Genomic DNA, 12,798 nt, shown 5'->3' with positions numbered 1-12,798 from the left:
CACAACATCAAAGAAAATATAATTTAATGAGAACCCTATCATAGTGACAAGGTTTTGGTTTTTGTTTGTAATTAGACATTTGAAGTTATAGAATACCAAAGATTTCATTACACACAAGTACTAACAATTTACGGTTTAATGGAACAGATACAAATACTTAGACATGTGCCTAATCTGAGGGTTAATGGTAGCAGAATATAATTTTCTACAGAATGTAGGCCTGCGACTGGACATAGCATGCTTTCCATACAGGCTGGCACCAGGCGCGGCTCACCTGCATCATGACTTTGAGGCGATCCAAAGGAGCAGTGCTTGTTCGGGAGACGGCTCCAGCCACGCCTCCTGCCAGAAGCTGCCGCCACCACTGTCCTGATTTCTTCTCATCTTCTGTGAATTCATCCGGAATAGTTAAACTGTCTCCTATGTCAATTCCCTGGTAAAATGGAAAGAGATGCCACAGTTCTTCAGTCCCAAACAGATAAGCCCAGAACTTTCTTTTTGTGCCAGAGCTGTTACTGTTATGATCAAGGTTCTTCCTTGGGATTGACAGTGAACCAATCTGAGCACACCTGAGTTAGCATCTAGTCCCCCTGAATGTAATGCAGAACCAAAGTAATGCAGATTCAATGAACACGACCTGGGAATTGTCAGTTACAAAGTCCCACGTTTCTCTTTCTTTTCAAATCAGGTGAGTTTTATTGGACTGAACTGCAATGAAGGGGTAATAAATATTTTGCCACATTTAGTTAATCCTTGTCAGTCACTTTTCACAGTCTAGAAAACCACACAGTTGGGGACAGCTTTGAAAAAACTACTTAGCCAGTACTTCAGACACTCAAGTTGTCTTAAGGCCCATTACACTCTGTCTGTACTATGAAGTATATATAAATTTAAATATGTAAATTCTAAAATCAAACCATGAACATAAATAGCTCATATTCTCATCTTCTATATAGTGACAACAGTGTTATCACTATGATACTTTTGCAACTTAGTTACCTAACTGCCTATGGTGGGTATAACTGGGTCGTAGAACACTTTCTTAGCACACTCCAGGTCCCAGCACCACACACAAAAACATGACCTTGACATAAAACTTTATGGGCAAGAATGGAAGGTAATGAGCCACACTTTGGCAGTAATGTTCTCTTCTTTGTTACCAATAAAATTGATTGGTGATTATATCATCAAATGTTATCAGCTATCCCCAAAGATATAATACAAGGGTCACATAGTATAAAATTTATACTCATAATTGATTTTATAATGCTCTGTATAAGCTTTGGCATTGTTACTAGTGACAGTGTGAACTCCAGGCATCTTGAGTGGGAGTCAAAGATACTTCTCTCCCAGCACAGAAAACAAGTCCACAGGTTGAGGGATGGGAGAGCCCGCAGAAGGTCCCCAAGGGCTTCAAGGAACAGACTGTACAACAGAACCTAATCTACACCACTATATTTTAGCAGAATGTTAATGAAGCAATCACAATGAAATTTTATGAAGTACACACTGGCAGGAAATGCTATGCATGTGAGTCAAAAAAAATATTCTCTAGCATTCAATGAGTAATGCAATGCCTTATGACAGCGATAAATCGAGGCAGCCTGACTAAGTAAGCAGTTCTGGGAGGGACCCGAGGCCATGTCATCTTTAGCAATCTGGAAGTGCAGAGATGATTTGGTACTATGTGACTTCTGACTTTGAGACTTCCCTATGGCAGAAGCATTAAATGTCAATGAAACCCGGGCAGCTAGTTCATCAAGATGAGACTTCTTCCAAGTTTGAGAAAAGCTGTATTTATACCACCTTGGGGACTTTACAGATGCTCTATAAATCTGTGCCTAATAGAATAAACAGATCTAGATGTTAAATATCAACTGGGACTTTGCTGGGACTTGGCCACCCTTCCCAGGGTGTTCTGGTGCTATTGAGTGGCAAGTACTGTGAAGCAGAGCTCCGTTAAGAGTAAGCAAAGATTGATTGACGGCAAAGATGGACAGCCTGGTTAGAACTCCAGTGACTAGAGCCGACCTATCCTAACTACTTTAATATCGACTTTCTGCCCACCTCTGTGTGTGACCTAACATCTTTGTGACTGTTAAGTAAACCCTTTGGAAGGTATGAACAAACCAGACATCTAGATTCTGCCAACCCAAGGGTTAATATCACACAGCATCTGATGTCCATAACAGAAATTCTGCTACTTTGCTTTAAGCCATCAACCTCATGTTCCACTGATGTATCTGAAAAGTATCTTGATTTAGGATCTTCTTTGCTGTGTTACTGTAAAAAGCTCATGAAACTACATCCATGTCAGAACGTGGAATGTGGGGTAACCTGAGTCTGTGTTCCAAGGCCACGGTCCCTCATTTAGATACAAAATTAGCGATCTCTGTCCCCTTTGAGGTGAGAGCTGTTTCTTGCATCAACACCATACCTGAGACTTAGAGCTACAGATACAGAAAGCAAACTCACAGTCGAGTGTTTCCAGAAGCGGACAATCTCTTCAATGTCCGTAACAGGGTTAAATAAAAAGTAGTCCCTCCATTCATTCCAGTCCACTGTCATTGTCCCGTCCGCGTCGATGCTGGAAGTGTGAACAGACGGTTAAAGAGCAAGATGTGGGCACCACTAACACTATTGCTCTTTTACAGAATGAGATTTTGCTTCCCAGATTAATATTGAATTTTAAAAAACCCGTTGGCAGGTTTAAAGGGTTAGGCAATGGAGCATGTGGTTAGCAGGCATAAGGCCCTGGATTCTGCCCTCAAGAAAAACACACCACTCACAATTCTACATCACTGGAATAGAATCATGTATATTATGATCCTTCCTGGCCATTTTCACTATTTGGAGAAAACCAGATCCAAATATTACAGAGAGAGCCTGCTACAGACTGTCTTGAGCACTCTGTCAAACTCAAAGTTACTTGGCTAAAAGACACAAAAACTGGATAATGAAATATTGAGAGGAACGAATGAATGATTTCAGGGTCCATTTTTTTTTCCTCTCACAAGCTCGGGGGATTGTTTCTTAATATTCAAAGACTGAAATATTTGGGTATGATTTTTGAAATAGAGTCTAAATATGCTATCAGTTTTCTTCTCCTAATCAACATAAGAAAATCAGCAGGGATTCTCAGAAATCAAATTCTTAATATGTAATTATTTGAGTTTTGAGAAATCCTGGTATCTCATCCATTCTAAACTCAGCATGCTGTCATCTTCCACATGTAATGGTAGCACAAACTCTGATTTTTTTGTGTGTTTTTCATTTGGGGGGCTGTTTGTTTGTTTTGTTATAAGCTTCTTGATAGAAAGTCCATTCTATGAGACTTCCCTCAGAACAATGCAAAATTATTCGGGGTTTGACTGCGCTGTTCAATACAGACGGTTACCAAAGTGGCAGGCGCAAGGAGCTTGGCTTTGAATTGCATTCACATGTCTGAGATAGTATTTTGATGTTTCCTCCAATTGTATGCTACAGTCTATATGACATTACACATGCAGGCAGCATACAGATGAAGTGGAATCTTCAGATAATATTCTTATGTTTTCAGCACATTTTCAGTTTCGATTGCTTATGTGAGGTCATACTTCAGCGTTCACTGGCCCGGTGCAGAGGTGGCGATGCTCCGTATCCACTCAGAACACCAGTCGCTGCTTGCCTTTAAAATGCATTCTGGGTTGCAGTATTAGCAGCTCTGATCTTATCAATATTGTCTGGTTTTGTGCAATGATTTAGCTTTTAACCCCAACCCCCAACTGCCCTTTCATGAGCATTTTCTACGAGGGAAGCGTCACCTTAGAAACATCCCGCAACTTTTGGTTTTGTTTTGTTTTTTGAGACAGGACTTCACTGTGTATGTAGCCCTGGCTGTCCCGGAATGCACTCTGTAGATCAGGCTGGCCTCGAACTCACAGAGCTGGGATTGGAGGCGTGTGCCACTGCCGCTGTCATCCCACCACTTTAATGTTTTCAAGTCAAATTTCCACTCTGCCCCATGTTGTGGGAAAGCATGGGTCCATCTGTGGTACTTTATTACACAGCACATAAGCTGACTGGAAATGCACTTGGACCTATTGTAGAGCTTGGGGTTAGAATTTGCTTTATTCCTAATGCTGTCAAAGGAAATGCAAGAAAAATGATTTCTGGCCTTAAACAAGGGAAAAAAAATCCACTTTGCTAAAGGTTTGTCAATACTCTTTGCCTTTTCAAAGAAGTCTTTGTTTTATTATGATGCAAAAATTCTCCATAAACTATTTGCATGTAAACTGAGGACGATAACACATTTAAAAGATTATACACTGTGATGAAGTTAGTTTTATTCCAAGGATGTAAAAAGTCATCTTTCCAGATGACTTGGGAGTTAAAAAAAGCACTGGCTGCTCTTCCAGAGGCTCTGGGTTCAATCCAGCTCCTACATGGCAGCTCACAGCTGTCTGTAACTGCAGTTCCAGGGGATCTGATGCCCTGTTCTCAACTCCATGGGCACTGCGATGTATATGGCATGCACACACATGCCAGCAAAACACCCATACACATATAATAACTTTTTTTAAAAAACTATTCAACATATACAAAGCAATAAAGTAATATAGCACATAGTAGAACTAGAACCAAGGACAGAAATCACATGATCGTCTCAATAGATACAGGAAAAACCTTTGACAAAATTTTGCATCTCTATGATAAAAGCCCTGAAAGAGCTAGTGGCAGACGTATCATATTTCAGCATAATAAAAAGTACGTGTGACAGTCCAACAGCCACGTCTACACTGGCAGGGGTAAAATGGAAGAATTGCCTCTAAAATCAGGAACAGGCCAAGGTGTTCAATCATTCCACTCTTGTTTACCACAGTATCTGAAGTCTCAGCAAGAGTCATAAGACAAAAGAAAGAAATCAAAGAGATACAAATAAAAAGGGAACAAACCAAATTACCCTTATTTTCAGATAATATGATCCTATAGTTAAAAGACCCTGAAGACTCTCCTAGAAAACTCTTAGGCCTGGTGACACTCTCGGTAGATCAGTGGGGCACAAAACTGGCACAGAAAAACCGGTAGCTTTTCTATAGGCCGATAACAAACATACTCAGAAGGAAAACATCTCATTCACAATAGCTGCGAATAAATAAATAAACACTAGGAACGAACCTAACCAAGAAAGTGAAAACTCTCCTTAACAAAAGTTTTATATATAAAATACTGAAGAAAGAACTAGATGACCTAAAAGATGGAAAGAGCGTCCAGGCTCGGGGACTGACAGAACTGCTATTGTTCCAATCACCATATTACCAAAAACAACCTACAGATTCAGTTTAATCCTTAGTCAAGTTCTCATGGCATTCCTCACAGAACTCAAAGAAACAATTAGTTGTTTCCTAAATAAATCTTAAAATTCATATCAAAACACAAAAGACCCCAAATAACTAGACCAATTCTAAGCAAAAAGAGTAACACTGGAGGAACCACCATAACCTGATCTTAAATTATGCTAGAAAGCCATAGCAACAACAGTAGCACAGTACTAACTCAGAAAGAGGTGCTTAAATCGAGATCTTAGAACAGAGTGCCCGGAAGTAAGCCCACTCGGCCACAGATGCCTGATTCTTCTAGAAAGGCAGCCTCCTTAACAAAATAAATAAAGAAGAAAGAAGTAGACACCCAAAATAAAATAAAATAAAATAACCCCCACAAATAATCTAATCAGTAAGAGGCCAAATGAGTTGGATAGTTCTCAAAATGTATAAATGAGCAGTAAATATATGAAAATTGTTAAACAACTCTTAGCCATAGGAGAAATGAAAATTAAAATCACTTTGACGTCCCACCGTACCCCATTCAAAATGGCTAACATCAAGAAAGCGAGAACAGTGGGTGCAGGAGAGAAAGGAAGCCTTATGCTATTGATGAGAATGTAAATTAGTGCAGCCTCATTGGAAGTCAGTATGGAGATTCCGGAAAAAAAATCTAAACTAGAACCGGCAGGTGAGCCTACCATTCCACTTCTGGGAATGAACCCCAGGGACTCTAAGTCAGCACACCTCACAGGTACTTCTCACCTATGTTTATCACTGCAATACTCACAATAGCCAAGACATAGACTCAGCCTAGATGCCCATCAACCGATTAAGGGGCGCGCGCACACACACCCACGCACGCATGCACGCACGCACGCACGCACAAATTGACCACGCACACATGAATTGACCACTCTAAAGAAGAAAGAAATTATGTCATTTCCAGAGAAATGCATGGAACTGGAAGTGATCAGGATAAGAAAGAAAGCCAGGCTCAGAAAAACAAATATGACAAGTTTTCTCTCGTGTAGAATCAAAATATTTTTGAAAGATGTAAGCAGAGGGGTGCCATTTGGGTGAAGGAGGCCAGCAGGAGGGAAGCGGGATGAGAGAGGATGGTAGAGGTGAATGTGACTGAGGCACATTGTAGGACAATGTCACAGTGAATCTCATTACCTTAGAGAGTTAACGCACACTAATACTTTCTAAAAATGAGGAAGAAACCAAATTCATTTAAAAAGTAATAGCCAGGGACTGGAGAGATAGTTGAGAGGTTAAAAGCACCAAGTGCTCTTCCAGAGGACCTGGGCTCAGGTCCCAGCACACACAGTAACTCCGGTTCCAGGGGACCTGACACCTCTTCTGTGCTCCACAGGCACCAACCATGCAAGTGACGCAAAGACAAACAAAACACCCGTCACACATAAAATAGATAAAAGAAATAAATGCTTAAAATGACCCCCAAACCCTCAGCTCCTACCTCTAGACACAAGCCTCACTGCTGTCCCAGTGCTCCTGAAGACTTGCGACAACCGACTAGTCCAGCTTAAACATCCCACTCCCATCCCTGCACTGTAGATAACGTGTTTCCACAGAAATGCAAAGGGAATGAAGGATGGAAAGACAGCAAGGCATGGGTGATGAGGCATGCTGAGATGCAGGGAGGTATCCGAACGTGGCACGTAGAGACCAGCATGGAAGACGAGACTTTGAAGTAGTTAGTCAGTTTGATGGAGTGCTCACCTTTGAAGAATCAGTTTTGCTTGATCTTCAGAAATATGTAAACCCAGCATCTTGAGAGACTGGACAATCTCAGAAGGCTCGATTTTCCCTTCAAACAATGAAAACAGTGTAAGGTCAGGCTCAGAATCTGAGAAGATTTCTGAATGATGAGAGTGAAAAATAAGCATTTGGGTAAGCCAGTGAGCTTCTTAAATGCATACTGTGGCATCAATACTCAAAATGTTCACAAATACCTTAAAAATGTGCACATATTATTCGATTCATAAAGCCTAGTGGATAAATAGTGCTATCTCTCCCAAGAGAAGGCCAAAAGCTCCCACAGCCTTGTTGGGTGATGAGAGTTAGAAGCAGCAGGAGAGAGCTCTAAATCCTGATCTCCTAAGAAACAAACTCCATTAAACTAGAAATTGTTCACTTAAAAGTACCCATATCCACATTTTAGTAGGCAGAGGGGCACTTACTAAGCATGGAGTCATGTGACCAAGTGAAAGAGAGCAAGACACGAAGAAACTGAGCCAAAGAGCAGAGGATTATCTGAGAAATCTGGCAGTGAAGATAGACAGTTAGGACCGAAAAGCAATGGAAGAGAGAATAAATTAATACAAAGGCCATCTGAACATGTTAGAAATGGAACAAATCAGGAGAAAGGGAAAGAGAGAAAACAACGTACACCATAAACACAAGCATCCGAACTCTTCCCTCAAGCGGCTCAAATACTCATGAGGGTCCTGACAGGGCTGAAACCGCTCAAAGTGAGAGACTCTGCTACCACTCAGTGTGGACAGCAAGCTCCTGGGGGGGGGCACAAAGGACAGGGGGAGGGAAGATGTCCTCTGAGAGAGAAACTAAAGAAGTGACAGGATGCTGAGGGGATCCACCCAGAGAGGAAAACGGCAGAGGAACCTGGGCAATGTTAGGGGACAGAGGGGCATTATTTTAGCGGTGAAGTGCTTCGTTCGGATTTCTCCCAGCATTCCCCTGGGCCATACTCTTAAAGACTTAGTGGTGCACTGTGCAGCAGCCGCGTTCTATAAAATTACTGCAGACACTGGATTAGCAAGTGATTCAGGTACAGGTTCCTGGGAGACTCTATCACAGCAGTTCATCAGCTGATCTGAGGTTGTTTCCCATTTCTGTTCAGACACCTCATGACATTGAACTCTTGAAAAACTTTTCTAGGAAATCTGCATTTCTGCATAGCACACATCATGACTTTCTTGGACTTGGAGACACTAGCACCGTATGGGGAACATTTTATAAAGTAAAATTATCCACCAAACCATGTACAAAGATGCAAAACGCACGAAACAAAACCGATCTTGAAAAAGACAAGTGCTTATAGTCTTCGAGCTAAAATAAAGAAGAACGTCACCTTGTGTTTTAAGAATCAGGAATGTCACCTTATCCTTATTATGTCTCAACTAGGAATGTCTATGTTCAGCGATTCAAAGTTTTTACTCTTCTGTGCATGGCCACAAGTAACTGGAACACATATCTTGAGACTACTTCTGAGGTTTAATTTTAGCAAGTAGTAATATCCACCAGTACAAAGTCCACAAATGATGAGAACATAAACTACATATGTTTAAGTTAAGGAATTCTGATAAATAAAAATAGGAACCTATAATGATAAATTGTTTCAAAATATATGTGAAGTAATAAGTAAAGGCAGAACTCTCTACATTTATGAAAAAAATGTATTGTTGAAATTTTGTTTCTATTTCCTGTGGTTCAAGTCTAGTTTCCTGGAGTGGCCAATGATGTGCACACCACTTATGCACTGGATGGCTGAGCACTAGTCATATAGCAGTTGGTCCTGAGATTGTCTCAGCTCCCAGCTATTAACAGGACAAGGACAACATTGTCTCTGCCACTGAACTGTAGAGGGATGAAAGTTTGCATGCAGGAAGGAGAGTTAATTTTAAAAACTGAATTTGCCTGAAGATTGGACTCAGAGAGCTTGAGGGCAATATGCACAGTGCAAGGTTTCCTGGAGGTTACAACCTCCACCCCCACCACACACTGAGCCCTTAGCCATTGTGAACCATCAACAAACCATCTAAAAGGTTTGATTATTTAAAGGAATTTTATTTTAAGTTAACGTTCAGTCTAAATCAGTAGATAGCACATTATAACTGTCAATCCAAATAAGGCCATTGACTTTCTTTCTAAATAAAGTTTTATTTTAATACATCCATACAATTTGCCTACATACTGTCTTCGGCTGAGATGCAGCCACAGCTCAGACTACATAGCCCACACAGTTAAAATATTTACAACCTAGACTTTTATTAAAATTTTTAAACCATCCTTGAAAAGAATGATATTTTTTCCATTTATTGTTCAACTTCTTTCTTAAATAACAAGTTTGTGAAGTGAGCCATTCACTAGGCTGGGAAAGGTTTAGGGCTGCATTGTAATCTTTGTAAATTCATTCTTCCTGTCAGTGGTTGCCTCTGGACATGGGATCTGATGATTTTCCACTGCTGGTTATCTTCCTACTTACCTGGGACTCTATTCCCAAGCTACTATTTTAAACAGAGAAAATGCCACCCCAGCCAGAAGGTACAGACTAATGTTGAACTACTCTCATTACTAGGATCAGAGACCATCTTTCCTAAATTAATCTTTCAAAGAGATTATAAAGTGTAAGATATGAATATGAAGTTTTTTTATTTTATAGTATACAAGTCATGCCCCTATATGAAAAAATAAATACTTCTTATTGAAAGAACAAGCAGGTAATTATTATTATTTCTAAACCACCACTATAAGTGAGATCAGCATAATCTCAATAGTTAACACTTTATGGCAATTTTCAATTCAGTAGAAAAAACTATAAACTATAAATTTTCTTCACTGAAAATATGGACTTGAGGCTGGAGAGATGGCTCAGTGGTTAAGAGTGGTCAATGCTCTCACAGAGGACCCAAGTTCAGTTCCCAGAACACATGCTGGCTGGCTCAGAACCACCTATAACTACAGCTCCAGGGGGGCTGCAGGCATCTGTACTCATGTGTACATAACCCTACACACACACACAGAGAAAGAGAGAGAGAGAGAGAGAGAGACAGACAGACAGAGAGACAGAGAGAGACAGAGACAGAGACAGAGACAGAGAGAACTAAAAGTAGAATAACATCTTAAAAAACAAATGAATAAAAATATGAACTCCCAATCACATTAATAAAATAAGTACTAACACAAACAACAGTCATCTGAAGAGATTAACTATATCTTATCTTAGACTTGGAAAGCATAAAGGCAACTTTTCATAAAGTGATGACAGGACACACCATCACTATTCTTGTCCAAACTTTTAAATGCTAACTTCATTTTCTTCTCATGGTCCTTCAGGTATTTCATAAATTCTTCAAAGTCCAGCTTCCCATCTTTGTTGACATCACCGGCAATGAAAATTTTCTACAGAAAAAGAGAGAAAGAGAGAGAGACTTTATCATTGGCATGGGCTAAAGTACTGAACTAATTGTGTACAGGCTTCCAGTTTGGGCCAGATGTATTAGTATCCATTATGGCATAGCTCTGCAGCCTTTCCTGTGGTTAAGATTCCCAGAGTTTCACAAGCAGTGGATGGTGCCAGTTTGATCACTGCATGAAGACTAGGGCTTCTCTTGTAATTGTCTTGTAATTCCCTCTGTGGGAATAAAGACACAAACCAGGGCCATCTTCATCTGTGTTTTATAGAGACCCCAAGATGGGGCGGAGCACAGGAAGCTTTGTAGTGGGAAGGGAGAGGTTTGGCATGTGAAGGGATGGGCACAGGCCAGCTAGCCAGGAGTAGAAGGTCCAGGGTGGTTGTATGGAGAGGCATAACTGTCTTTCATTGATCCCAAAGTGAAAATGGAAATCAAAATTAGGAGAACTGTCGGTGTGACTAATCAAGTCCTGGCCATTTGGGGAGGGCTTTTACAGGAGCTACTGTGTGCTGTGGGATGTTCTGTATGTCCTGTGGGAGCCCTTCTTGGGTTCCTCGTGGTTTTACCCAGCAGGTCCGCATAGAGGATGATTAGGACCATGGGCCTGAGTGCAGGTGTCTGAGATGGTCTGCACTTGGCTGTACTGGGGGATGGTCTGTATGTCAAGTTGCTCTGATTGGTCAATAAATAAAACCTGATTGGTCGTGGCTAGGCAGGATGTATAGGCGGGACTAACAGAGAGGAGATATAAAAGAACAGGAAAGCAGAAGGCTGAGGCAGAGAGACACTGCAGCCGCTGCCATGACCAGCAGCATGTGAAGATGCCGGTAAGCCACCAGACACATGGCAAGGTATAGATTTGTGGAAATGGATTAATTTAAGCTATAGGAGCAGTTAGCAAGAAGCCTGCCACGGCCATACAGTTTATATGCAATATAAGTCTCTGTGTTTACTTGGTTGGGTCTGAGCGGCTGTGGGACTGGTGGGTAACAAAGATTTGTCCTGACTGTGGGCAAGGCAGGAAAACTCTAGCTACAACTGTGCAACTTCCTGGGCTGTCTCTAGAGACATCAGCTGTCCCCTCCAAGCCTGTCAGTTGTAAGGACCAGGTTTCCTGGCTGTATGTGCTGAATCAATGTCTATTTTTATTTATGGCCCTGCCATTATCTGTTTGTATATTCAGTCCCTCCCACTTACAGAACAACAAAAGGAAGTTATCACTTCAAATTTATTATTTTTCATAATAAAAAAGGTATCTTTTGCACCTCACACTATAAATGTACATTTCTCTTTTAAAAAGTTAATTGAATTCTCAGTCCATATGAGGGAAATTCCTTCTACAGACATAAGTGAACCCACACATTTGAACTTCTTAGATGTGACCTTTACCTGCAGGAAAAGTACACGAGTTCTTTTAAAATAGAATGTTCCATGTGGTTGGTGCAGAGCCCTGGGGAATGACTCTCCCTTAGTTTTGATAAGTGAATGCTCATCCATAATGAATGGATCTGCAAAGCTTCACACCTTTTGCCAAAAAGTTTTGCAGAAAAATAAAATGTTGAAAAGGAATAAGTGGGTTTCAAAGAACTTAGCTTGTTTATGGCAAAATCCAGGATTCCTTCTGAAAGGCTAATTGGTATCAAATAAGCAAATATACATCATGTTTTGAAAGAAGAGGGACCAGGGTCCCAACATCCACCTCCATATGGGAGATTTCAAACTCTTGAAGTTCCCACCATTAAGATACACCTCTTAGAAGTTGCAACACTACCCCCAATAGAATCACTGGCAGAGTGCCAAGTCATTAAAAGGAACACCTTTGAGAAACATGTATCCCAACCACAGCAAAAGACAAAGCAACTACAATGCAGTGCTTGCCATATAGAATCAACTTTAAAGACAACTAGTTGACCAATGGAAAGCTTAAAGACTCCCAAAGTCTGCACAGTTAATAGGATGATGACGACTCTTAAGAAGTTCACCCCCTTAGGAACAGAAACAAAACATAATTGTTCCCAGCCACCACTGAGCCCCCAAACACATGTGGACTTAATGTTCCGGTTCTCTAACACATCTTGGGCCCATACGCTGTGGTGGTTTGAACAAGGATGACCTCCATTGGCGCATATATTTGAATGCATGGTCCACACTGTTTGGGAAGGATTAGAAGGTGTGGCCTTGTTGGAGGTGCATCACTGAGGGTGGGCTGTGAGGTTTCAAGAGCTTATACAATCCCCAGCTAATTCTCTCCCCTGCCTCCAACTTGTGGATAAGATGTAAACTCTCAGCTACTTCTCCAGTTCCTGGCTATCTGC

At 41.0% G+C, this 12,798-nt stretch overlaps 1 protein-coding gene across 2 annotated transcripts in view; it reads right to left on the bottom strand.

Moving 5' to 3' along the window:
- The window catches only part of LOC114699958 (calcium-binding mitochondrial carrier protein SCaMC-1), a 41,218-nt gene that overhangs the window by 16,915 nt on the left and 11,505 nt on the right, over positions 1-12,798 (bottom strand). For both annotated transcript variants that reach the window (XM_028879325.2, XM_028879328.2), the window contains exons 2-5: positions 10,343-10,469; positions 7,047-7,134; positions 2,476-2,587; positions 275-433 (exon numbers count right to left, since the gene is read on the bottom strand). In XM_028879325.2, the coding sequence (XP_028735158.1) occupies positions 275-433; positions 2,476-2,587; positions 7,047-7,134; positions 10,343-10,469 (486 nt within the window). The remainder of the gene's footprint in view (positions 1-274; positions 434-2,475; positions 2,588-7,046; positions 7,135-10,342; positions 10,470-12,798) is intronic.

Source organism: Peromyscus leucopus, chromosome 6 (assembly GCF_004664715.2).
Source record: "Peromyscus leucopus breed LL Stock chromosome 6, UCI_PerLeu_2.1, whole genome shotgun sequence".
NCBI lineage: Eukaryota > Metazoa > Chordata > Mammalia > Rodentia > Cricetidae > Peromyscus > Peromyscus leucopus.
Note: the sequence above shows the minus strand (reverse complement) of the source record. Positions and strands in the feature narration are given on the sequence as shown.